The sequence below is a fragment of the Podarcis cretensis genome (genome assembly GCF_951804945.1).
Source record: "Podarcis cretensis genome assembly, chromosome: 17".
Taxonomy (NCBI): Eukaryota; Metazoa; Chordata; class Lepidosauria; order Squamata; family Lacertidae; genus Podarcis; species Podarcis cretensis.
In genome coordinates, this window is record NC_137187.1 from 6,802,579 (window position 1) to 6,825,476 (window position 22,898).

Genomic DNA, 22,898 nt, shown 5'->3' on the forward strand with positions numbered 1-22,898 from the left:
GCGGTAGTGCGACGTGTGCCAAGCACCTGTTTCACGCTGCCGAACACCCTCCCTTTAATTTAAGTGTCCTTTGGCCTTACTTTGGACTTCGGTTGGTTGCCCGTCTTGGGTCGGGGACCAGATAGGAATTTTTCCATTTGGCGAATTGGCATGGGCCACTTGGTTTTTGCCTACCTCTTAGTAATCGTCACAAATTTGTAAGGTTTGGCGGTTAGGCATTGGCTTATTGTTGAGTGGGGGAGGGGAGGTCGGCCATCGCCTGCCCCTCCATTTCAAGGGTATTCCGTTAAAGGAATCCAGGGCCTGGATCTTGTCTGAAGTCCGTTTGAGGGGTTAGGGCCATGCCAGGCCTCTGGGGACACCAGGGGAGATGCAGGCGGGTTCCCCCGAAGCAGTTTCCCTTTGCGTGGTTTACCCTTACAGACTTCCTGCAAAGGGGGCAGAAGTCAGATATAGTCTTTTGCCAATGCCTAAGCCAACAAAGGTCCGTGTAGTTAAAGCCATGGTTTTCCCAGTAGTGATGTATGGAAGTGAGAGCTGGACCATAAAGAAGGCTGACTGCCGAAGAATTGATGCTTTTGAATTATGGTGCTGGAGGAGACTCTTGGGAGTCCCATGGACTGCAAGAAGATCAAACCTCTCCATTCTGAAGGAAATCAGCCCTGAGTGCTCACTGGAAGGACAGATCCTGAAGCTGAGGCTCCAATACTTTGGCCACCTCAGGAGAAGAGAAGACTCCCTGGAAAAGACCCTGATGTTGGGAAAGATGGAGGGCAGAAGGAGAAGGGGATGACAGTGGACGAGATGGTTGGACAGTGTTCTTGAAGCTACCAGCATGAGTTTGACCAAACTGCGGGAGGCAGTGGAAGACAGGAGTGCCTGGCGTGCTCTGGTCCAGGGGGTCACGAGGAGTCGGACATGACTAAATGACTAAACAACACAACAAAACCAATATCACTCTCATTTCCTGTAATCAATAAAGTTGTGGCCGAAAAAATTGCCCAATAACCTTAAACAAAAATTCTCGGTGTGAATTTCTTTATGCTAATGGGGGGTTGGGCTTGAGGGTCTTGCTACGCAGAATGGCGAGATGCTCATTTCTTCAGCCTTGGTGCTAAGATTCAGGCAACGGGTGTAACATCCCCCGCAAGCTTTTCCCAGTCTCGGTGATGAAATTCTGGGGCTCTGGCCTCAGCCTTGTGTCACTGTGGTAATTGTCCTTCCGTGAACGTGGAAAGTGAGAGGTGATCATTAGCAAGGCTGGGATCAAAGCTGCCACTCAAAGAATAAGAAGGGGCCAGGAATCCCCCGCAATCTCAATTGACGTTTCCCCACCCTCTTGATTTTCTGAGCAGCCTTCCCTCCTGGCTCTCTTCCTACACCTTTAATGATGATAAATATTATTTGTGTCACTATTCCTTGGCATGTGCTGTGCAAATGAGATAGTAGTACCCTTGCCTTAGGCTTACAGTGGGAAAATATTTGCATTTTTCTACATTTCATAGAATCACAGAGTTGTAGAGTTGGAAGGGACTCTGAGTGTTGAGTCCAACCATTTCTTAGGTCTGGGCAATATATCAATATATTGGCCAAAACAGGTTTGAAGTCCATATTGTGGTATCGTTTTCATAATTTTTGACCTGGCAATACATTGCGAACCATGGTATTTGTGTGTGTGATATGCAAAAACCACAATGCGGTGGGAAACGTAAAGCCATATTGGGAAATGATGCATAATGAATTAAAAAAAATGTTAACAAGTACTCCCCCACAACACCAGAGTCCTTTCTTTTGGGGATAATTCAGACTGAAATTCCCAGGTGTCAAAAAAAGGTTATTTATGTATGCCACTACTGCGGCCTGTGTTTTGTTAGTCCCAAAATGGAAAAGGAGTGAGGTCCCAACTAAAGAAGAATGGCAACTTAAGTTGACAGAATATGTGCAGCTTGCAGACTTAACATATAGAATAAGAGAACAAGAAGAACATACGTTTAGAGAAGATTGGAAAATGTTTATTGAATATATGAGAAATAATTGTGTGCAGCTGAAAACGCCGGCAGCATTAAGATAAATTCAACAGTGTAAATAAGTTTTGATGGATACAATAATGGAATACCGAATGGTATAGTTTTTGTAAAATATGTAGGGATTTATGATATGTAAAATGAACCATGGAAAGAAAAGAAGGGAAGTCATAGATATCCTAAGGATGTAAAAATGAGTACTTTAAATTGTAAAACAGAAAATTTATTAAAAATTATAAAAAAGAAAGAAAAAACATGAAGCCAGCCAATTTCACTACATAGCTCCATCCTTATTTCAGACATCGTGATATATTGTGATATTTTGATATATCACGATGTCAAAAGCCAGATATCGCCCAGCCTTACAGCACCTTGAATGTTGATGGAACCAAAGAAGGAGTTCACCTCAGGATCTTAGCGCCTGGGCAATTTCATAAAGGGAGATAATGATCTTTCAGGTAGTCAGTTGCTGTGATTGGCCTTGCTAAGGGAATAAGAACTGCTTGCAAAACCCATCTAATCATTTTGAAAAAATACAGCCCCTTCAGATATTTTCTTCCCTTTGTTTTCTGGGAATCGACTCGAGCCCCTGCGCTAAGTGTCTACGCCCTGTCTTATAAGCCTTATACCTGATTTCAGCAAGCTGAACTTCAGCAAGAGAATGCTAATGGGCTATGCTAATTGGTGGCGAGGTCGTACCTCGTGGCAAGACTCTGAAACTGAAATGTTTCAGCGGTTCTCAGGCATGAAGCCTTCTCCCTCCTTTTGTCTCTTGCAGAATGGTTGTCTCAGCCACTTCATAGTTGCTTGGTAACATGCCACCAAACAAGATTCACTTGTTTAATGACTCCCCATCTTTTAATTCATGCTACACTTTTGCTGTGACAAACATGAGCTGGAAAGTCTTCATTATTTACAGAGGTTACTGTTGCAGCATCAAGCTTTTAATGGGTTGCATTCAAAAAGGTTTGCTTTATTTCACTTAGTCTGCTGAACCTCTGAGGTTGCCAAACTGAAGAGCATGAAATGTAAATTCAATCTGATACAATACATTGCAATTATTTTCTTCTGTATCTGATGTCTACCTTCCAGGGGACTTTTGGAATTGCGACAATAGCCTTCTGAACAATTTTTTTAAAAAAGGATACAATGGATTTTTTTGTGGGGGGAAGAGCGGAATTGGAGCCAGAGGCCAATATATATTGTCCTTTGCTATTTTATTCAACTTACTGAAAGTTTTCAAAGAAAATCCACTTTTTAAAACATTTCGGGCCATCTTTTGCTGTTTGATGCTACTTATTCATCATCCACAGTTGCAGATTAAGAATAGCAACGTTAATGGCTCGTGATGAAATAACCTAAAAGTTCATTGATTTGAATGTAAAAAAAGGTAAACAGGTAAAGGACCCCTGGATAGTTAAGTCCAGTCAAAGGCGACTATGGGGTTGTGGCGCTCATCTCACTTTCAGGCCGAGGGAGCAGGCGTTTGTCCACAGACAGCTTTCCGGGTCATGTGGCCAGCAGGACTAAACTGTTTCTGGTGCAACGGAACACAGTGATGGAACCAGAGTGCACGGAACACCATTTACCTTCCCGCTGCAATGATACCTATTTATCTACTTGCACTGGTGTGCTTTCGAACTGATAGGTTGGCAGGAGCTGGGACAGAGCAATGGGAGCTCACCCCATTGTGGGGATTGGAACCACCAACCATGTGATTGGCAAGCCCAAGAGGCTCAGTGGTTTAGACCACAGTGCCACCTGCTTTAGCTTAGAGACCAAGATATTTGATGGTCAGTTTCACAAAAAAATTATTTGCATTATTGGTGATGTCCTTTGCTCTCCACCCCACTTTTAGAAACAAGAATCAATAGTGTACCTGGATGGAAGATTTGCACATTTATAGATCTGTTGTAAGATGTCTTGAAAGTCAGTTGGGCTAAGAAATTGGATAAAATATAGAGTAAGCTAACTAAATGTCACTGTCCCAAGTGGCAGTTTCATAACAAAGCAACTATTAAGGAGAATTTCCAGCGTGGAAATCTTAAGGGATGGTGAGGGGAAGAGACCAAGAGATGCTTGCAGAAAGCCTGTTTATTGAGCATCTGTTCTGATTTGTTTTTAGGGAGACAAGCATTGTCTATTTCAGGCATAGGCAAACTCTAGCCCTCCAGATGTTTGGGACTACAATTCCCATCATCCCTAGCTAACAAGACCAGTGGTCAGGGATGATGGGAATTGTAGTCTCAAACATCTGGAGGGCCAGAGTTTGCCTATGCCTGGTCTATCTTAATGATCATTCTTTCTGTTTTCTTCATGGGGAGGTTAAATGAGCATCTGTTTTGCATGCAGAGCGCCCCAGGTTTTAGCATCTCCAGTTATGGCTAGGAGAGACTGAGAACCTTTCTGAAAACCCAAAGAGCCATTGCTAGGAGACTGAGCTAGATTCATTCTCAGTTCATTCATTCATTAAGCTTATTGTGCTAGCCAGAGGCCATGACAATTATGATGTACAAACACGGTAATGAGTATTAGGGGAGGGGTAGTACTTCTGGCGGGGGACAAGTCATGTTCCTTCTGGGGTAGCTTGTCCACATTTGGTCTCCACATTGTACTCAAATTCCTGGAAGATGTCAGCAGTCACACCCTGGGAACGGATTTGGCTGGCTGGCTAAACCAGGTGAAGGATGCCAATGGGTGTCAAACCCTTGGGGAGTTAGGGACTTGGGAGAGCCAGTGTGGTGTAGTGGTTAAGAGTGGTAGACTCGTAATCTGGTGAACCGGGTTCGCTTCCCGGCTCTTCCACATGCAGCTGCTGGGTGACCTTGGGCTAGTCACAATTCTTTGAAGTCTCTCAGCCCCACTCACCTCGCAGAGTGTTTGTTGTGGGGGAGGAAGGGAAAGGAGAATGTTAGCCGCTTTGAGACTCCTTTGTTGTTGTTGTTGATTAGTCTTTTAGTCGTGTTCAACTCTTCATGACCCCATGGACCAGAGCACACCAGGCACTCCTGTCTTCCACTGCCTCCTGCAGTTTGGTCAAACTCATGCTTGTAGCTTCGAGAACACTGTCCAACCATCTCACCCTCTGTCGTCCCCTTCTCCTTGTGCCCTCCATCTTTCCCAACATCAGGGTCTTTTCCAGGGAGTCTTCTCTTCTCATGAGGTGGCCAAAGTATTTGGAGCCTCAGCTTCAGGATCTGTCCTTCCAGTGAGCACTCAGTGCTGATTTCCTTCAGAATGGATAGGTTTGATCTTCTTGCAGTCCATGGGACTCTCAAGAGTCTCCTCCAGCACCATAATTCAAAAGCATCAATTCTTCGGCAATCAGCCTTCTTTATGGTCCAGCTCTCACTTCCATACATATGGAAGTGAGAGCTGGAAGTGAGACTCCTTTGGGTAGTGATAAAGCGGGATATCGAATCCAAACCCTTCTTCTCTTCTTCCTTGCATGCGAAGACAGGCTCCAGCAGATTGAGTGGGTAAGACCAATAGTCACAGTTTATTGGGTTTTAGCAGACAGCCAATAGTGGGTCCAACAGTCAAGAAGGTAATTTCTGCACTGATGTTGAGGGAAATGAGGGGCAGATGGGGTTTGTCAACCTGGGACGGTAGCCTACCTAGGAGAAGGGAAACTCTGATCCTAAACTTCCATTGCCTTCTGGGATTTCTTTGGGAGAAGGAAAGGCTAAGGAGTCTTCTTCTCTGGCGATCACTCGTAGCCGAATAAGATTGTCTTCCATAAACACGGTCTTCACAGTGAGTTCGTAAGTGACTGTGGAGGCCATTTCTGGATCCACACTTCCTTCCAACATAGGTTTCCGGGCAGGAGTTGATCATGGTGAGGGTTTGCCAAGCGTGCCTTCCTCTTAGTGTGTTTATCCCTTTCGTCCTGAGTTCGAGCCTCTTCAAAACCCATGACACCTTTGGTGAAAGGCTAAGGAGTAAACCCTTCACAAATCCAGAGTGAAGTCCCTTAGTCAGGCAAAACTACTAAAGGAGGGTGTAACGCAAGGCTGGGGGAGAGTGTGATTCAGAAGAGGCTGGGCCCTGAGAAGAGTCTCTAGGGCCAGATAGAGAGTCTTGGAGGATCACACTTGTTCCCCCAGGGCCTGAGGTTCCTCAAACCAAGTGGATCTTGCAACAAAGTCCTGCAGTGTGGAATGTTGGTGCGTTGGAGCGCCAGCCACTCCCCTTCCCAGAATACTCATTCTGTTTTTCTTCCGCTGCAGTTTTCAGTTGTTGCCTCTCAACAGCATTCTGCAACAAGGGAGCATGTCCAGTCCTCGCTGGGATGTTTTAGGGGTCAGCCTCTCTTTATTTTCTTTTAATACACTGCTGCAAACCTTGCAGTTCCCTTAAGTCTGTTCGTATCTCCCTCTCAAGTGCGGATGGCTACATACGCTTTTTCCACTTTGAGACTGGGCTGGCTATTAATAGAGATATCTCTCTCTATATAGTGATTCACACATTTAGCATCACTTATATTTTTGGCCTCACCAGATGGGTTTTATTAAATGGAAAAGATTATCTTACACTGGAATGTGATCTCACTTGTCAAGGACCTCCTCCTTTTCTCTCTCCCTCTTCTCTGCCACCTCCTCTCCCTCATTTTTCTTTCTTTTGGGGCGCTTCAAGACTGTAGCTCTTTTCAGCTTGGATTCAGTCTCATGCCAGCAAATTCAGGTTGTGCTGTTACAGTTGATGGGTGGTCTTGCACAGCACACCAACTTCTCCCAAAGATCTGATTTTTTGCAATACGGAAAAGGGATGGCAAATGCCCTGGAAATGTGGGGCAACGTCATCGTGATTGTCTTTCGTGAACACAGTCTTAACAGGGAGTCCGTAAGTGACTGTAGAGGCCAGTTCTGGATCCACACGTCCTTCCACACAGGTTTCCAGGCAGGAGTTGATCATGGTGAGGGTTTGCCAAGCATGCCTTCCTCTTAGCACATTTCTCCTTTTCGTCCTGAGTTCGAGTGTCTTCAAAGCCCATGACACCTTTGGTAAAGGCTGTTCTCCAATTGGAGCGCTCACAGGCCAGTGTTTCCCAGTTGTCGGTGTTTATACTACATTTTTAAAGATTTACCTTGAGAGAGTCTTTAAACCTCTTTTGTTGACCACCAGCGTTACACTTTCCATTCTTAAGTTCCATTTTTAAGTTTGGGCAACACTTACTTTGAGACAGCATCACAGGGAGATAGGGGGCTGCTTTTTCCTGAGTCAGATTGTTGGTCCAACTAGGTAATAGTTGGGTTTTAGCTAATGTTCCTTCTGATTGTTCTTCTTTAACTATTATTGATTTTCAGAAAGGGCAGGCGCCGTAACCAAAGATTGAGCGAGAGTGTCTTTACATTGGCTCATGGAACTAGATGGGGACTCGCTGTCAAAGACAGTATCTCCATATTGATGTTTTTATTATGCTTTCATTGCTAATCACTTTGAGGTGTATCATGGGAAGTCAATTCATAAATGAAACAAAAGGAATGAACAAATTAAGAATATCTCCTTCTCTTGGGAGCACATGGTGTGATGTTATCACATTCCAAGTTTTGCCTTACATTAATTGCTCCACTCAGTTTGTAGAGGAGGAAGAAGATATATTACCTATTTTGTTTAGTTCAGTGTTTTCAGTTGTTGTTGTTGTTTAGTCATTTCCGACTCTTCGTGACCCCCTGGACCCGAGCACGCCAGGCACTCCTGTCTTCCACTGCCTCCCGCAGTTTGGTCAAACTCATGCTGGTAGCCTCGACAACACTGTCCAACCATCTTGTCCTCTGACGTCCCCTTCTCCTTGTGCCCTCCATCTTTCCCAATATCAGGGTCTTTTCCAGGGAGTCTTCTCTTCTCATGAGGTGTATTGGAGCCTCAGCTTCACGATCTGTCCTTCCAGGGAGCACTCAGGGCTGATTTCCTTCAAAATGGAGAGGTTTGATCTTCTTGCAGTCCATGGGACTCTCAAGAGTCTCCTCTAGCACCATAATTCAAAAGGATCAATTCTTTGGCGATCAGCCTTCTTTATGGTCCAGCTCTCACTTCCATACATCACTACTGGGTAAACCATAGCTTTAGCTATACGGACCTTTGTTGGCAAGGTGATGTCTCTGCTTTTTAAGCAGAGTGTTTTCAGTAGTAAATCATAACTCCTGCTTGGTGGATATTGTCAGTCATATACTCGTATGACAAGGACAAGTTATCTTTAGCACACTTCCTCCTGGGGTGACCTGATACTGCTTCAAACAACATATTTGGTTGAACTCAAACTGTCTTTGGCTCTCAGTCAAGAAGGGCACAGTTATTTGAATGGGCAACACCAAAGTGAGTGGTTATTTCATCTTTCGGATTTAGCTGTGCTTAGACGCTTGGCATTTCCCTTCCACTTTACTATTTCAGTATATTTGCCACTGTCTCTTGCATTACTGCCAACGGATATAAACATAACAGGAGCTCCGATATGAGAGATAAATATAGAACCAAGATTGCATTTCAGATTTCTAATGGAGAGAGAGGGGTAGAAGAAGCATGCTTTGATGTCAGTGTCGTATCTGGAAAAGCAGCACATTTCATAGGAATGCTAGAAGCTCAAAACGAGCTGGGCATGATTCTGCTGCTTCCTTGCAGTATCCTGTCAGGACCTGTGGCAGCTGAGATCACACATTCATTTCAGTTCATGTCAGGGTGGATAAAAATCAGTGATAAAAAAACAACGCAGATGTTTTTTATTTAAACCAGATTTTTAAATATTTAAACCGGATTTTCTAATATTTAAACTGGATTTTTTTAAAATTTAAATTGGATTTTTAAAAATAAAATGCTTTTGGAGGAAAAATCTTTCTAAAGATAGTTTTCTATTTAAGTTACATTATAGTCCAAAGGCTATTCATCAGGAAATAAGGATTTGTTTTTGAATATGTAGCATGAGGCTTTATATGCAATGTTTAATTTTTTTGGTAAATGAACTCCATTAGTCCATTCACAATGTCATGCTCTTCCAGAGGTTTCTGTAAGATTATTTGGGGCAGTTTTTCTAATGAGAAGATATTATCACAGATGTTTGTTTTTGCAGTTCTCAAAAGTGTGAATTTGTGTCTGCAGAGATAATATGCCTTTCCTTCACAAGAAAAATATTATAAAATAAACATAAAGAGTTGAGGAAAAAACCTTAATCCCATTGTTCCTTTGCAAATTTATATCCACAGAATCAACCCCTTACCTCTTAAAGGCTAAGTTCCAAGAGGTTCAAGGAATAGATTGTTTGGGGTGTAATAGATCTGCACAAGTAGCTAAGTGTGAAGCAGTAAAAATGAAAGTGAAACCTTGTGAAAAGAATACTCCACGAGTCTTGGGATCTTTGTGTGATAATTGTGCAATTTTTGGTAAAACTGTAAAAACTACTCTGAAAATTTATTATTCCAAAAATGAAACCTTCATCTGGTTGTAAACATTAAGATTATACCAGCAAGAACGAGTCTTTCTGTAAAAAAAAGAAAAAAAGATTTAAACCAAGTCTTACTGACTAACGATTTAAATCTTGATTTAAATCGATTTGATTTAAATCAAATCCACTCTGGCTCATGTCAACATCAAGAGGACCTGAGCACTGACAAATGCTTGGACTGTCAAGAGACACTTATGAGGATGGCTTGCAACAGAGAAAGGTAATTTGTGGGGCCTCCAGAGGTTATTAGACTCGAACTCCCATCAGCCTCAGCCATCATGGCCAATGGCCAGAGGTGATGGGCTTTGTAGTCCTGCAACATCCAGCGAGCCCCGCCCTCTACAACCCTGTCATAGAATGAGAGCCAAATTTGGACCTCAACATTGGCTTAGTTTATCTGGTGAGTTTGCCTTTTGGAATCATAGAGTTTGACGGGATCTAGTTTAACCCCTTGCAATGCAGGAATCTCAACTGAACTAAACTCTTGGGGGAAGCGTATTTATTTAGCAGGCAGAGAACACCCCCAGGAGATGACATCACCGTTCCTGCTGTGAAAGAAGAAGTACCGTATTTTTTGCTCTATAAGACTCATTTTTTCCCTCCTAAAAGGTAAGGGGAAATGTGTGTGCGTCTTATGGAGCGAATGTAGGCTGCACAGCTATCCCAGAATCCAGAACAGCAAGAGGGATTGCTGCTTTCACTGCGCAGCGATCCCTCTTGCTGTTCTGGCTTCTGAGATTCAGAATATTTTTTTTCTTGTTTTCCTCCTCCAAAAACTAGGTGCATCTTGTGGTCTGGTGTGTCTAATAGAGTGAAAAATATGGTATTTCATCCCTGCTTATCCATGTTCCACTCCACCACTAACGTTTTCGGTTGTGGAAAGAAGAAAAGCAATCAAGGAGAGAGATATTGAGTGAATCACGGGATGGAGCAATGGAGAACTTCTGAAACAACAATGGGATATTAGCTCCACCCAAGGCATGATGGAGAACAGCAACAACTGGGAAAAGATAGACATAATATTTTACAAGGACAGGAAGAAAAATCACGGACAGAATCATTGCCACACATGGGAAGAACAAGGATATAGTTTGAATGTTTCTCCTGTAGCTTTATAAATATGTGTCAATATGAATGGAAGTCGTTAATACTGTAGTTGTTGTATAAGGGATTTTGACTGGAGTGCAATTGAAATTAATAAGAGTTTGGAACGCAGAAATAAAGAAAGTCACCAAACCATCAATTCTAGCACTTGGTGGGGGGGGGGGACGGGACCTAAATTATATCATTTGGCACCTGAATGATTAGTATTAGTAATTGTTTTATAATTTGCCATTGTTATAATGATGTTATTATTGGATTATTGTAATTGAAAACTAATAAAAATTATTATCAAAAAGAGAGAGAAGAGATATTGAATGAATAAAGGCTCAGGGAAATAAATAGTATGTTGTTGTTCAGTCATTTAGCCGTGTCCGACTCTTCGTGACCCCCTGGACCAGAGCACGCCAGGCACTCCTGTCTTCCACTGCCTCCCGCAGTTTGGTCAAACTCATGCTGGTAGCTTCGAGAACACTATCCAACCATCTCGTCCTCTGTCGTCCCCTTCTCCTTGTGCCCTCCATCTTTCCCAACATCATTGTCTTTTCCAGGGAGTCTTCTCTTCTCATGAGGTGGCCAAAGTCTTGGAGCCTCAGCTTCAAGATCTGTCCTTCCAGTGAGCACTCAGGGCTGATTTCCTTCAGAATGGAGAGGTTTGATCTTCTTGCAGTCCATGGGACTCTCAAGAGTCTCCTCCAGCACCATAATTCAAAAGCATCAATTCTTCAGCGATCAGCCTCCTTTATGGTCCAGCAATCACTTCCATACATCACTACTGGGAAAACTACTGGGGAAAAATAAATAGTTAACCCCCTAGAAAACCCAAACACAGACATTGGCAGTCTCCTGTGGATGCTTCTTGTACGTTGGCAGGAAGAGAGAGAGGAAGCCATTTCCCGCTATTCTTCCTCATTAACCCTTACTCTCCTGTTTGAATTACATGCTATAAAAGTGCTAGACTTTGGACTGGATCGGGCCCATATGGTTTTGGAGGGCTGGGTTTTTTTTTCTTTCTAAGAAGTTCCAAGCAAACCTCAAAGCCTTTTGGTGCAACGGGATACCAGTTTGCTTGAATGTGAGGTCCCCGAAGTCTCGCCCTTTCATTTTCCTGAAGATTAGAAGTGGATTTTCTGCTTGTAGCTGGCAATGTTATGGTTGTCAGACAGCATCACTGTTCATAAAAGCCCTTTGGGGTGGGAGTGGAGGGTGGGTTGCCATTTCTCGGCTGATTTGCATGCGCTTTTCCTCTTTTAAGTCAGATCATTTCTGGAGATTTTTCCTTGCAAGAGTTTTTTGTATTCTGAGAGTCTTGTGGCCGTGAGGCCTGTGAAAATCCGCACCCTATTAATGCATGTAGCAGGAACAATAGAGAAGCTTCTCCCATTTGTCGTGAGAGATAAATATATAAAATTTTAGGAAACAGAAATAGAGGGGAGGGTTGCTAATTTCACGATGGGGGGGTACAGTATGCAAAATGCGGAATATGTGGATGCAGTCACATCTTGAGAACAAACGAATTCAGAAAAGGGTTTCACAGCCAACGGTTGTACGGAAGTAACTTTTACTGAAAGTTTAAATGAAAGGCCCTGACTAACTCAGGTTTCAGTTAATTTCCACGAGTGTGTTATAAGAAAAACTGCTCCCTTTCCCTTATGGGGTATTCCGGAGCCTGTACAGAGTTCTTAAGTGGGTTCCCCTATCGGCAGGAGAAAATAATAGAGGCCAAGCAGAGTATACTGAGAAGCAAAGCGGCTAGTAAGCCTGATCTTTATTCAAGGAACTGTTGCAACAGTTTCCCCACACAGGAGGAAGAAGAACCCTGAACAATGGTGCGCAAGCCGTTATATAGATTTTTGATATTGCCCACCCTGTAGCCCAAGACCCCCCCCCCCAAAAAAAAAAAATCATACAACACAGAAATCCTGCCATATGGCTGGCTTTCCCTAGCCACTCTGAGCGGCTTCCAACAGAATATTAAAATACAAAACCTATTAAACATTAAAAGCTTCCCTAAACAGGGCTGCCTTCAGATGTCTTCTAAAAGTCTGGTAGTTGTTGTTCTCTTTGACATCTGGTGGGAAGGCGTTCCGCAGGGTGGGTGCCAGTACCGAGAAGGCCCTCTGCCTGGTTCCCTGTAACTTGGCTTCTCGCAGGGAGGGAACCGCCAGAAGGACCTCGATGCTGGACCTCAGTGTCCGGGCAGAACGATAGCGGTGGAGACGCTCCTTCAGGTATACTGGACCGAGGCCATTTAAGGCTTTAAATGTCAACACCAACACTTTGAATTGTGCTCGGAAACATACTGGGAGCCAGTGTAGGTCTTTCAAGACTGGTGTTCTATGGTCTCGGCGGCCGCTCCCAGTCACCAGTCTAGCTGCCGCATTCTGGATTGGTTGTAGCATAGGACTCCTAATCTCAGGGTTGTGGGTTCCAGCCCTTGTTGGGCAAAAGATTTCCACATTGCACGGGGGCGGACTAGCGGACCTTCACGGTCCCTTCCAACACTACAATTCCATGATTCCATGACACGTGGACACTCGCCAGTCTACATTTTCCTCCACAACGGTATACAACACACTTCCTTGTCCAAACACACATGTGGGAGGGGCAGGGGAAATCAGTCTTGAGCTAGCCGGAATGTCAGTCTTCTTAAAAGGGAATTATTCGGATAAGAGAGGTGGGGAGGAACCAGGGTCATGCCACGAGGGAGGCGTCCTGCCACCTTTGTTAACAGACCTGGAAGAGATCATGGGTGGGGTTGTCACCACCCCTGTAACAAAAGATACCGGCAAGGAAAGGAGATTGCAGAGCTCAGAGCCAAGCTGCACGATTTCGCTACACCCATGCAAATATATTGTAGGGGAGGGAGGAAAAAAATCTAATTTATGAGAATGTAACTGCACAGGCAGGGAAACGAGCTAAGCTCTGAACTAATCTTCTGCTGGCGGAGTCAGCAAGAGGATTAAAGAGTGCGAAAAGCACTGGCGGGGAGAAAAGGAGATCTGTCATTTGTGACTTGATCTGTTCAGAGTATTGTAAAGCGAGCGTTGGGTTGGGGCGGCTCAAAGGAACCATAGGTCCTTTGAAAGATTCCCATCTCTGGTGAGATCCCAAGTTCTGCCTGAGGCACGGGAAAGGGAATAGGGGTTGTTTCGAGAAAGTGCGACAAAGCCATGAATGAAAAGATCTGGAGACACACAGACACACAGGCACAAAAACACACACACCTCTCTTCAATCTGAGCAGCATTCCATTAAATAAATCAGGGCATCCTGTGAAGTAGGCAAAGGCGCAGACTTTGAAATGTACTTTTGAAGTTGGGTTGTGCTGGTATCAAAACGAGAACAATTAAAAATTATGGAATCCCCCAGATTCCCACAATGCTCATTAGGAAAAAACAAAACACACACACACAGAGCATATAACAAACTAGAAGGAATGGGCTTGATTACAAATGGGCAGAGAAGCAGCTGTTACACACAACCCTGCGTCCCAAAGGGGACTGTTAAATATTACCCCACTGATTATACATGAATAAATTAGTGCCCTTGGGTTAAATTATAATGAGGTACTTACTGACACATAAAAGCCCCCTCTTTGGCGGAGCTTTCATTATCATCAGAATGGACAGCTACAGAGGCAGTCGGTGATATAATAGCAAGCACCACCAAAAGCTCCATTCAGACAGCTCTTTGTTTGTTACATTTTTATCCTGCTCCAAATAACTCCGAGGCATCTCTCACCTGCTCCCCCTGGTTTTATCCTGACAACAACCCTGTGGGGTGGGTTAAGCTGAGAATGAACCCAGGACCTCCATACACACGGCCCAGGCTTGCGCATCCGAGAGATCACGTCAGTGCTGCTAACGCAGTGGTTTGACTTCACCCCTGGAGGTGCACTCCATTGTCTCTCGAGACAGACAGGTGCCACAAAAGAAAGATATCAGGTTACATTTATATATTGGGGGGGGGAAACTTGGTGGCTTTTCAAGCTTGCAAACAGGGCGCCATCAATGAGAGGTTAAAGATGCAGAATTTGCCAGCCATTATCTCAGACCCTCCCAGCGTCCCTTTTTCCAGGGACATTCCCGGATTTACAGAAGCCATCCTGGTTTCTGATTTGATCCCAGAATGTCCCACTTTTCCTTAGGACGCCCCTATTTTCATTGGAGAAATGTTGGGTAAGTCACCTGAAGTCAGCCGTGTTTAGGGAACTTTTTAATGTCTGCTATTTTATTGTGTTTTTAGTATTCTGTTGGGAGCTGCTCAGAGTGGCCGGGGTATAAAGAAATAATAATAATAATAATAATAATAATAATAATAATAATAATACACCGGAATCATTGCATCACATAATTTTTGACTGTGCTTTTCACTTACCGGCCAGGAGCAAGTTTCTTGCTCAGTATCTTAAGGGAATTGCCGATGATACGATTGAAGCCAAACTGAGATATCTACTAATTGATGATGACCCCCTAAGATCACTCATGGTTGCCAGATTCTTGATCAGCATCCTATCCCTAAAGAAGAGAAACGGTCTCCTGTGTAGCTCGGATAATCCCTTTAAACCATGATCTATGTTTTAGGTGATATCACCATTGTTTTAAACCATGATCTATGTTTTAGGTGATATCACCATTGATATCCTTGATTAATTTATGAGCAGAGGGTGATGTATAGGTTACAAATTTATTGTAATGTATGATGGTGGTCTTTGTTTTTGTTTTGCTTCGGTTCCTGTCTGTCTTTTGTAAGTTTTAGCGATTTTAAATTTGGAGGTTTAAGTATAATATGTTGGTATGGAAAACTGTCGTGTAACGGGCCAATGGCCGTAATAAAGATCAATCCAATAATAATAATAATAATAATAATAATAATAATAATAATAATAGAAGAAGAAATGTTGGAGGGTATGCAGTTATGTGACCCACAACCCAAGGAGATAAGTAACTATACAATATTTAGAAGGTATCTGAAAGCAGCCCTGTAAAGCGAAGTTTTTAATGTTCAATGTTCTGTTGCATTTTTATACCTTCTCTCTTCTTTCTTCCTCTTTGGTGATTACTCGTAGCCGAATAAGATTGTCTTCCATAAACATGGTTTTAACAGTGAGTCTGTAAGTGACTGTGGAGGCCAATTCTGGATCCACACGTCCTTCCACAGTGGGGACATTGGTTTCCAGGCGGGAGTTGATCATGGTGTGAATTTGCTAAGCGTGCCTCCCTCGTAGCACATTTCTCCCTTGTGTCCTGAGTTCGACTGTCTTTAAAGCCCATGACACCTTTGGTAAAGGCTGTTCTCCAACTGGAGTGCTCGCAGGCAAGGGTTCCCCAATCGTTGGTGTTTATACTACATTTTTAAAAATTTGCCATGAGACAGTCTTTAAACCTCTTTTGTAGTCGGAAGCTACCCATAGTGGGCAGATAGGACCGGTATAAATACTAAAATTATTATTATTGTTGTTGAATAGGACGTCCCTATTTTCAGTGGAGAAATGTTGAAGGGTATGTTCTCCTAATGCTTGAAAAACCCTGCAAGTCCAATTTGACCAGAGCCAGTTAAATGAGAATTCAGCCTGGGCGGGGAGATCTGGTGGGGATTGGGCCCATGAGGCAGTTCCACAAGCCATGCACATGTGACCCAAACCTGAAATCGTATACAAACACCAGGTGTGGAGCAGGTGGAGACTGGATAGGCTGAATGGCTGAGTTTGCCATAGGGAACTCAATTATGTAGACGAACCCTGCGGAAAGCTGCTTTCTCAGCCAGCTGGTTGTTGGGTGTTTGGGAAGCACTGCACAAAGGACTCTGACAAGCTGGCGGGTCAAGCCACAGCCTGAGGCCTGAGCAGATAAAAAAGGTACAGCACCCCTGGATGGTTAAGTCCAGTCAAAGGTGACTATGGGGTTGCGGCACTCATCTTGCTTTCAGGCCAAGGGAGACGGCGTTTGTCCACAGAAAGATTTCTGGGTCATGTGGCCAGAATGACTAAACCGCTTCTGGTGCAACGGGACACCGTGAAACCAGAAGCACACGAAAATGCCCTTTACCTTCCCGCCGCAGTGCTACCTACTTATCTACTTGCACTGGTGTGCCTTTGAACTGATAGGTTGGGAGGAGCTGGGGCACAGCAATGGGAGCTCACTCCATCATGGGGATTTGAACCACCGACCTTGTCCAAGTGACCCACACCTGAAATCATATACAACACCAGGTATGCAGCAGGTGGAGGCTGGATAGGCTGAATGGCCGATTATGAAGATTATGCAGATGATCCTTTCTCAGTCAGCTGGTTGTTGGGTGTTGGGGAAGCACTGCACAAAGGAATTTGACAAGCTGGCAGGACAACCAACCGAGGCCTGAACATATTGCAGGCAAAGCCCCTTGTGCTGTGGTTCCCACCAGCCTAAAACGAGCTGCCTGTTAGGTACTTGGGAAACCTTGATGTCAGGTGATTGGCAGGTGGGTTGTCACACACGCACCTGCCAATGTTGGCCTGCAGGAATGGAGACACACAATTATCTGGCCTGCTGGGCTAAGAAATCCCAGCTGGGTGCTGCATCTCACAATGCGGTGACTCCATCAGAAGGCAGAATCTTCTCCCCAGGACATTCCTGTGCTTACCACAGAAACCTGGACATGCTGGACCGTTCGCTAGTGCCTGTCAGCTATCTAAGATCAGCAGGGGACCCATATGGGCTGCAGCACAACATGTGCCTTGGATTTGCAGGGGGGGAGAGAAATTCTGAAACATTGCCAGGTCTCAAAATTAGAACCACAGGGAAAAGGGGGGTGGGGAATCCCCAAGGTTTAGATTCCCAGCTGTAGACAGCAGGGTGCCAACTTGAATAAAATATGGGGGGGGGGGAATAAGCCCCACCCATATAATTGATATCGTGATGAGGTGCGTGCACAGCTCCATATTTCGCAATCAATATGGGGTCTTCAACTTTTCTATGGGCTTCTTCTTCACAGCTCTCAATTCTTAAGAAAAAAATGTACCCACTATTCTGTACCTTTCTGCAAGGTAAAGGTAAAGGGACCCCTGATCATTAGGTCCAGTCATGGATGACTCTGGGGTTGCGGCGCTCATCTCGCTTTATTGGCCGAGGGAGCCGGCGTACAGCTTCTGGGTCATGTGGCCAGCATGACTAAGCCGCTTCTGGCAAACCAGAGCAGCGCACAGAAACGCCGTTTACCTTCCCGCCGGAGCGGTACCTATTTATCTACTTGCACTTTGACATGCTTTCAAACTGCTAGGTGGGCAGGAGCGGGGACTGAGCAACGGGAGCTCACCCCGTCGCGGGGATTCGAACCACTGACCTTCTGATCGGCAAGTCCTAGGCTCTGTGGTTTAGACCACAGTGCCACCCGCATCCTTTACACCTTTTTGTAAGCCATGCTAAATCCATCAAAAGTGCCATGCATTGAAGTACCCACAACCCCTTGCATGTAGAATTATAGAATTGTAGGTATTTAATTAATTTCCTCTCCAAAAAAACAGACAGGGGGCTGCAGCTTAATGGTAAAAAAGGGTAACGGTAAAGGACCCCTGGATGGTTAAGTCCAGTCAAAGGTGACTATGGGGTTGCGGCACTCATCTCACTTTCAGGCCGAGGGAGCTGGCATTTGTCCACAGGCAGATTTCCAGGTCATGTGGCCAGCATGACTAAAGTGCTTCTGGCACAACAAAAACACCGTGAGGGAAGCCAGAGCACACAGAAATGCAATTTACCTTCCCGTCACAACGATACCTATTTATCTACTCACACTAGTATGCTTTTGAACTGCTAGGTTGGCAGGAGCTGGGACAGAACAATGGGAGCTCACCCCATTGTCGGGATTCGAATCACCGACCTTCCGATTGGCAAGGCCAAGAGGCTCTGTGGTTTAGACCACAGCGCCACCTGCTCCCTTGGGCTTATTCACACTAGTCTGAAGTAAGTTTGACTGAATGCAGTGGGATGGACTTCTCAGTAAACATGGATTGGATTGCACGAGTCAACCTGACAACAAGACCGGACCAGAATACTATTTTCACTTGAACACCTGTCACTCCATTATTTCCCCTCCTTTCCAGCTGGGTCTGTATGTCTTCAGCAGCCAATGGAGATAAAGAGACTATCCTCACCTGGATTCCAGGGGTTTTCAGACAGCCAATGAGCTGTCTCTGTGCTCTTCCTCTGAAAGTGCAGGCGGTTATTTATGTATGCCATTACTGTGGCCTGTGTTTTGTTAGCCCCCAAATGGAAAACGAGCTAGATCCCAACTAAAGAAGAATGGCAACATAAACTGGTGGAATATGCATAGCTTGCGAATCTAACTTATAGAATAAGAGAGCAAGAAGAACATACGTTTAAAGAAGATTGGAAAACGTTTATTGAACATATGGGGGGAAATCGTGTACACTTGAAAACATGGGCAGCATTAAGATAAATTCAACAGTGTAAATAAGTTTTGATGGAAGTAATAATGGAATACTGAATGGTTTCGTTTATATAAAATAGGCAGGGATTTATGCTATGCAAAATGAACCGTGGAAAGAAAAGCAGGGAAGTCATTGATATTTTAAGGTTGTTCAAATGAATATTCCAGATTGTAAAACAGAAAATTATAGATAGATAGATAGATAGATAGATAGATATAGATAGATAGATATAGATAGATGATAGATAGATGATTGATAGATAGATAGATATAGATAGATGATAGATAGATGATTGATAGATAGATAGATAGATAGATAGATAGTGCAGGTGGAGGTGCTCTCTCTTTGGTACTGGCGCTGTTGGAATGGGGGCACCCCAGAGAGTGGGCTGCTTTGCCTGCGCTTCTGCCCAAAGCAGTGCATCATTTTGCAACTGAATGTCCCAGCATCAACACCCACCTTGCAGTGTTTCTGGTGACGGGAAAGTAGACAGCTCCCATTAAGGCTGCAAACGCATTTTGGAGGAAGGAATCTCCATTTAACTTGGTGGTACTTATTTCTGAATAAAGATGCTTAAAATTCTAAGACAGTGGTTTCCAACCTTTTTTGAGGCCATGCCTCTCCTAAGCATCTCTAAAATCCTGACAACCCCCCCCCCACATATATTCAAAAAGTGAACTATTCACTGGAAGAAGCCTACAAGCCCATTAACTTGGTCTAAACAAGCTTCCAAATTGCCCCCCTTAAAAATCAAATTGCCCCCTGTGGTTCTAAGAGGTGTGGGTGTCTCGATTTTAACTGTTCAAACAGACAAGAAGGGTACTTATCTGGACCAAGGAACAACCATGCAAACATTCAGAAATGCAAACATTTCCCGATTGGCTGACTAACACTAAGGCGTAGAAATTTGGCGAGGGTCAGTCTATAGATTGCGACCTTCGGAGGGTGAGCGACACCCCAACCACCGCCCCCCAGTGCCCCCACACCCCACAGAGGCTTACCGAGCTTGCACTCGCCGTCGTGCGCCTTCCGGACGCGCTCCCGGCCGCTGTGGAGGGCGCGCCAGCTGTGCAGGTGAAGGGCGCACACGCTGCTGTAAGAGCGGCCGTCGGAGCCGCAGACGGCGCCGTCCTCCTTGCAGACGCAGCGCCCGGTGCCTTCTTCCTGCCCCTCTTCCTCGGCGGCAGGTGACTCGGCTTGGCGCTGGCTGACACACACCAGCCCCGGGCCGCAGCGAGCGCCCCGCGCCCCTCCGCACCGCTCGCCCTCGGCGCTCAGGCACCGCTCGCAGCAGCCGCACTCGTCCCGCGCCGTCAGCTCGGGCGCCGCGCACCGCGCTGTCTCGCACAGCTCGGGCCGGCAGGGAGCGCACGCCGCCGTCTCCGCCGCGCTCCTCGACGCCAGGCACAGCCAGAGCGCCAAGAGCAGCAGCAGCAGCAGCCGCCGCGGCGGTGGCGTCGAGCTCCAGACGGCGGGCATCACGGCGAGCTGGGCAGGCAGACCAGGCGGGCGACGGCAGCTCAGGAAGGAGCCGTCTAAAGGGGCGCAGCGTCGACGGCAAGAGTCAGGGGAGGTGGGTGGGGATGGCGAGAGAGACGCCCCCTAGACGACCACGCCTCCGCACTAAGGCGCCTCAGCGCGCGAGCTGACTGCGACCGTCCTGCGTGCGATTCCTTAGCTACAGTTTTGAACTCAGCGGAGCCCGACTGCCAGCACCTCGAGGCTCAGGATCAGGCGCAAGCGCTAGTTCTGGAGAGAGAAGAAAAGCTAAGCAGTACGAGAATGGACGGGGAGTGTCGAGAGCCGAAGCGGATGGTGCGTCCTTGTGCGTAATTATCCTTTCTCCGCCTGCCTTTTCTCCTGGCCAGTAGCTAGACCCCCGCTCGCCAGCTGCGCTAAGGGGTTTGCGCGTGTTTTGTTCTAGCCACGAAACAGTGCGCTGCTTTAGCTCCTATCTGCTTCGCTTTGCGGGTTTTGCAGGGTGTTTTAAAAACATTACCAGGGATTGACCACATGCAAAGACCTACGGAGGCTTCCTTGTGCCGTTAGCGAAGAGGTATAGCGCCCCGCTTGCACCCTGGGCAAGGAGCAACTGGCGGAGCGTGCGGGGTGCCGGAGATTCGTTGCCCCGGGCGCACAGAGATGCCCGTCAAGCGGCTGGGTTTGTGCGGAAGCTGAAGAACAGCACCCTCTGCGCCCTGCCTGGGAGACGCGGCCTGGGCGAGCGGAGTGTGAAGAGTGCCCTCTGCGCCTCTCCTACCTTTGCATGAGCGCCCGCCCGTCGGCAGGAGGGCTGGGCAAGGCGCAGCGAGTGCTCCGCCGCTCCAACATTTCGCCAATGAAAATAGGGGTAATAATAGTAATAATAATTCCCCATCCGTCTGACTGGGCTGTCCCAACCACTCTGGGCATATATATAATGCGTAACAAAACACCACACCTTTTTTTTTTTTTTTTTTAAACACTTCCCTATGCAGGGCTGCTGTCAGATGTCTTCTAAAGGTTGTATAGTTACTTATCTCCTTGGCTTGGGGGTGCATCACTCCATACCCTCTAACATTTCTCTGATGAAAATAGGGATGTCCTAAAGGAAAGCAGGAGGGACAAGGGTGGCGCTGTGGGTTAAACCACAGAGCTAGGACTTGCTGAACAGAAGGTCAGCAGTTCGAATCCCCACGATGGGGTGAGCTCCTGTTCTTTGGTCCCTGCTCCTGCCAACCTAGCAGTTCGAAAGGACGTCAAGGTGCAAATAGATAAATAGGTACCACTCCGGTGGGAAGGTAAACGGCGCTTCTGTGCGCTGCTCTGGTTTGCCAGAAGCGGCTTAGTTCATGCTGGCCACATGCTGTACGCCGGCTCCCTCGGCCAGTAAAGCGAGATGAGCGCCACAACCCCAGAGTCGGCCGCAACTGGACCTAACGGTCAGGGGACCTTTACCTTTACAGGAAAGCAGGACATTCTGGGATTAAATCAGAAATCAGGAGGGCATCTGTAAGTCTGGGACTGTCTCTGGAAAATAGGGACACTTGGAGAGTCTGGAAATGTATCGTCACCCCCCCCTTGCACCCTTGAGCCCTGCTGGGTGCTTCGCTCATACTTCTAATACTCTCATATGTAAAGGTAAAGGCACCCCTGACCATTAGGTCCAGTCGTGACTGACTCTGGGGTTGTGGTGTTCATCTCGCTTTATTGGCTGAGGGAGCCGGTGTACAGCTTCCGGGTCATGTGGCCAGCATGACTAAGCCGCTTCTGGCAAACCAGAGCAGCGCACAGAAACGTCGTTTACCTTCCCACTGGAGCAGCACCTATTTATCTACTTGCACTTTGTGTGCTTTCAAACTGCTAGGTTGGCAGGAGCTAGGACCGAACAACGGGAGCTCACTCCGATTCGAACCGCCGACCTTCTGATTGGCAAGTCCTAGGCTCTGTGGTTTAACCCACAGTGCCACCCGCGTCCCAATACTCTCATACCTGACACTATTGGCCCGGCCCACACCAGGGATGGGATTCTTCCACCAAGATGCCCAGAGGAGCATGGACACCTTGCCCAGCAGCCTAGATCAGGAGCAGCGGGGGAGCACAGAAAATAGCAAATGCAAAATCACCTGAAGTTACAGTTTCAAATTAAGTCATTCACTTTATTATATGAGATGAAGATAAACGTGATCCAGCTTCATTCAGGCCATTTTGGACTGGAGTCCTGTTCTAGCTAGGTTTACAATATGTGCTATTTTTTTGCTCATGTGCGAAACCTGGCCATCATTTTGCAAGGTGAGGCTGCCCAATGCAGCTACACTCCTCAGTGCATTCATTTGCAGAGTGTCTTTGCTTAATCCTTGCTCAGTAGCAAGGGATTGTTTATCCAGGCGGCTTTCAGAACTGCATTGTACAGAGCATAATAGCAAGCTGAT

General features: G+C 45.9%; 2 protein-coding genes and 1 long non-coding RNA gene across 3 annotated transcripts in view; 2 read left to right on the plus strand and 1 right to left on the minus strand.

Moving 5' to 3' along the window:
* The window catches only part of IGFBPL1 (insulin like growth factor binding protein like 1), a 41,024-nt gene extending 20,543 nt beyond the window's left edge, over positions 1-20,481 (minus strand). Inside the window, exon 1 of the mRNA XM_079959762.1 lies at positions 19,989-20,481. Coding sequence (XP_079815888.1) covers positions 19,989-20,466 — 478 coding nt within the window. The 5' untranslated portion in view covers positions 20,467-20,481. The remainder of the gene's footprint in view (positions 1-19,988) is intronic.
* LOC307206659 overlaps positions 1-22,898 on the plus strand; it is a 306,611-nt gene that overhangs the window by 104,386 nt on the left and 179,327 nt on the right. The gene's annotated exons all lie outside the window — the stretch shown is intronic.
* Positions 20,656-22,898, plus strand: part of LOC307206111 (uncharacterized protein) — a gene marked incomplete at its 3' end in the record, with an annotated part of 55,742 nt that continues 53,499 nt past the window's right edge. Inside the window, exon 1 of the mRNA XM_079958905.1 lies at positions 20,656-20,812. Coding sequence (XP_079815031.1) covers positions 20,770-20,812 — 43 coding nt within the window. The 5' untranslated portion in view covers positions 20,656-20,769. The remainder of the gene's footprint in view (positions 20,813-22,898) is intronic.